We start from the raw sequence: 4,287 nt of genomic DNA, 5'->3' as shown, positions 1-4,287 counted from the left end.
GTTCGATTCAATATCAAAACGAGCTTGCTTAATAAACAATTTTTGTTTATCACATGGCAATTTTGTAAATATATCAATAATTACATCCAATCACCATCAAATGTAAAGCCCACATTAATGAAAAAGTTGTTGATTTATTCACGAAAATGCAATGTGATAAACAGTTTTTGTTTATCGAAACTTGTATTTTCTCTATCAAAACTAGGTCATAAGTGATAAAATAAACAAACAGCATCTGTATTACTGAATCACTACCGGTCAACCAGTTTCTTACAAGAGGCTACACTGTTAATCAATGTCGAGCATCGTTGCAGGGAAAGAAATATTACATCCAAACCAGCCCGCTGATAAAAGTGTTTTAACTACTAATCACCTAGACTGCAAAAAAGCACAACACACACAATTCAATTACCTAAAAGGACATAGGTTCCAGAACATATTCAGTTCTCCATGCAGATTATAATGATATCTAAGCCATTTCTGTGCATTTGAACCAGAAAAATGAGCAAACTGATGCACAGAACAGCACATTGTTCAGCACTAGTTGGGTTTCCCTGCAGCAGCAGCCTTCCTCTGGCTACCAGCCTAAGATATCAATTTATCACAGATTTTCACTTTAAAATGAGCGCCTCTGCCTTGCTTCCGCGGCTGATACACGTATTTCTCTTCCATTCAAATCCTGCATGACAAGATAAAGGATATGTAACCATGGAATTCATCAGAGGATGGGGAAAAGAGCTATAACTCATATCAACAACATCAAGGATCAGTGTTTCATATGAAGTCCACCAATATGAGCACGGTCATAGCATGAACATAATTTACCATCTAACTTTACATACACACACCTTTAATGGGAAAAAAAATAAATAAATAAAGAATGAATGACACACTCAAAATCCAATAGAAGATATTATTAATGGTATGACATTCGACGCACAAGAATCACATTGCTAGCCAAAGATCTCAACATAAACACACAAATCTCAATGTGAACCACAAGATTTATGATGCTTACTATACTTTCAAATCACAAACTTGAGTTACTTGACCAATACTTTCTGATATTAATAATTTGCATTCCATTATGTAACAAACACCAATAAGTATTTGACAGTTAAATCCAAATAGTATAATACCTAAATCATTTATCAATCAAACACAAAAGTAACGTAGAACATATAGGGGGAGGAGAGAAGTTGTTGAAAGCAACATCTGTCCTTGAATACAAGGAAATATAGGATCGTAGGGTGGAAAAGAGTCCTTCATAGGACCATGATTTTGCTACAAATTTTCACAGAATGTATAACCAATAACTTCACACCAAATCATCAATAAAAAGATATCTTTCAAAGTAAAACATTTTAAGTTTATGTAATGAAGTTCTTACCACACCGTCCAAGGATTCAATGGCACTATTGACCTCATCAGCAGAATTGTAAGTTACAAATCCAAAACCCCTGGAACGACCACTATCCCTGTCATAAATCACCTTTGCTTCCACTACTTCTCCCTGTTCACTAAAAAGTGACTTGAGGGCAGCATCATCAACTTTCCATGATAGATTGCCCACATGAACCCTGTTGGAGCTTCCGAAGCTTGATCCACCACCTCTGGCACCTCTAGGAGAAAAATCGTCTCTTTTAGGTGGTGGAGGTCCTGCATTCACCCTTAAGGGCCTGCCATCAAGTTCCTGCCATCATTGTAACATTTATAAGTGCTTGTAACCAAAAAAACATTTATAAGTACTTGTTATGTACAGCAAAGAAAAAGCAGACAAAGAGCATCACCAAAAAATTAATTTTGCTACTTGAATGATCAGCCTCCCTCCATGACATAAGTGCTTGTTATGTACAGCAAAGAAATTGCAGGCAAAGACCATCACAAAAAAATTCATTTGGCACTTAAATGATCAGCCTCCCTTCAATAACAGCATTTCAATCTTTTAATTTAAGAGTTCCATTATATGAAGTTTAAAATACAAATATCTACTGGATTCGTAAGAAGATTATGTGGTTCTCATGGCAAGATTGATAACTTTGACAAAGATACTTAATCCACAAAAGCAAGAAAGTGGAATACCATTGGCCATTCCAAATAAATTTTGCCTTACTTCACAGGCGGTAACAATGGAAAACAATGCTATTATAGAAGGCTAAAACCATGTACATAAACAATATGACCTCTATGCCTCAATAGAAACTTCAGCACATGGCAGGGCCGAGTCGAATATGCACAGACTTACCCTTGCAACAACAGAATTATTGTTTCCATGTACCTCACAATACATAGTGCATTTACAATCATTTACTAAAACTAAATTAGCCATTTTGAATTTATTTACTTTACTCCACCAGACCACCACCAATGAATTGTAAATTTTTACATTGCGCCATAAATAGACAACAAAATACATATAAAACCTACATGCTTTATCCAACATACAGATTAAGTTAGTTCAATTCACAACTAGTACAATAATACAAGTGTTCAGGTTAAGTTAGTTGAAATAAGGAAACTTAGGTAGTAAAGATAAGATAATATATTTACAAAGAAGTTCACAAATGGGAATCCAAGTGATAGACCAAACCTTATTAAACCTTATCTAAACCCATCTTATCTTTATGAATCTATCTAAACCTGTTAAACCTTATTTTGACTTTCTTCAGGGTGAAGTGGACAAGGCCATTCTACTGAGTAATATCTTGTACAACCCAGTAGTCCAGCAATCACTACTCGTTTACATGGGCTCACTAAACAAAGAATGTGTAATTGTAATTGTACAATATACACCCTCCGTCCAAATTTAGTTGTCACATCAATAGTTCGAATTACACCATCAATGTGACTATTAATTCCGGACAGAGGGAGTACATGACCACCCTATTTCCCTACATAAGTAATGTAAACAAACACACATCTTATACAACTAGCTTTAACCAACATACAGATAAATCACAAATTTCTCGAACAAATAATCAGAAAATTCAAGTTCAAATAGTAAAGAATTTTACATAGCCATTGAATTGCTGAGCAGCTGCTTCAACTTCTTCAACTGAGGACATGGTCACAAATCCAAACCCTCTGCTCCTTCCAGTCATTTTATCATATATAACCTGCATAAATTCATAACAATTTTTGCTCGGTAATGTTAACCAAATGACAAATTTTACAAATTTTCAAAATAAAAAATAAAAAATTTAAACCAAAATTACATGCAAAACAACCCCAAAACCCCACATAATTAAACAATAAATTTATAAAAAAAAAAAAAAAAAAAACCATTAAATTACAATAAAAATTAATTCAACAAAAACCCATAAAATAAAACAGGAAATTTGAAATTACCTCAACCATTTCAACAGTACCAGCAGCACCAAACAACCCAGCAAGTTCAGCACTGTCAACATTAAAAGGAAGATTACCCACAAAAAGCTTAAGGTCAGGGGAGAAGTTAGGCTGTGGTTCACCATCATCAGACATAACATCTTCCTCTTGTTCAAACTCAGAAGAAATTGCAACATTTTGAACAAAGCGAGAAGAAAGGGATTGGTAGCGTTTCAAGGAGTGAAAAGACAGAGAATTGGGTAGCATTTTGGAAGGAGAAGAAGAGAGGAGAGAGAAGAAAGGGAGTGAAGGAGTAGCGGATTTGGATAGAACCAGCGTTTTGGGTGCTAAAGAAGCGAGGAAAGTGGTGGAAGCCATTGTTGAGAGTTGAACAAGGAAGAGATAAGGCTGCTGCTAAGAAATGGGGAGGAGGAGAGAACGATAAGGTTTTAGGAGCAGCTGGAAATGGGTTTAAAGGGTGAAGAGGGGATATTTATCTTCACAATTTAATCAACTTGGAATTTTTTTTAAAAGGATTTTTACAAAAAAAAATCAAACAAGTTGTGAATTGATATTTGTAGTTTGGTGGATATTTTGGATTTGGAGATTTGGGTGGGCTGATCTGATAGAGGAATTGGTAGTCTCTAGTGACAGGTATGGGCTTAGGTTTCACTTGTTTTGCATTGTGTGAAGATAGTAATGAGGCTACTGACTGTGTGGTTAAAATTGTGGCTATATAAATACTTTTATAACTTTTCCTATGGATGTTAACTCGGGTGTTCAAGTTAGGTTTGGGTTGGGTCATTGCAGATCAAGTCAAACTTGGGTTGGCTCATGATAGGTTAATGAACTATCTATGTAGGTGTGGTTTGAGACGGGTTGTGTATGGGTTGAGTCATGTCAAGTCTCATATCTGATCAAGTTTGGGTCGAATGTAAGTCGGGTCAAATTCTTATTTAT

General features: G+C 35.3%; 1 protein-coding gene across 1 annotated transcript; it reads right to left on the bottom strand.

Annotated features, from left to right (window-relative positions):
* Positions 1-213: 213 nt before the first annotated feature.
* On the bottom strand, positions 214-3,800 carry LOC145570517 (RNA-binding protein CP29B, chloroplastic-like). The gene is made up of 4 exons (XM_081629634.1): positions 3,349-3,800; positions 3,015-3,116; positions 1,391-1,693; positions 214-679 (listed from the first exon to the last, which is right to left on the bottom strand). Exons 1-4 carry the CDS (start codon positions 3,703-3,705, stop codon positions 617-619), a joined length of 825 nt encoding a protein of 274 aa, XP_081485760.1. The 5' UTR covers positions 3,706-3,800; the 3' UTR covers positions 214-616.
* Positions 3,801-4,287: the final 487 nt, after the last annotated feature.

This window comes from Chenopodium album, chromosome 12, assembly GCF_948465745.1.
Source record: "Chenopodium album chromosome 12, dcCheAlbu1.1, whole genome shotgun sequence".
Lineage (NCBI taxonomy): Eukaryota > Viridiplantae > Streptophyta > Magnoliopsida > Caryophyllales > Amaranthaceae > Chenopodium > Chenopodium album.
Note: the sequence above shows the minus strand (reverse complement) of the source record. Positions and strands in the feature narration are given on the sequence as shown.

Bases quoted from the DNA above. Each gene is read 5' to 3' on its own strand.
- LOC145570517 (XM_081629634.1), bottom strand. From the start codon at position 3,705: ATGGCTTCCACCACTTTCCTCGCTTCTTTAGCACCCAAAACGCTGGTT. The intron at 3,117-3,348 runs GTAATTTCAAAT...GAATTTATGCAG, and splicing joins GTACTGTTGAAATGGTTGAG to GTTATATATGATAAAATGAC. The intron at 1,694-3,014 runs GTAAAATTCTTT...CAATGATGGCAG, and splicing joins CTCAGCAATTCAATGGCTAT to GAACTTGATGGCAGGCCCTT.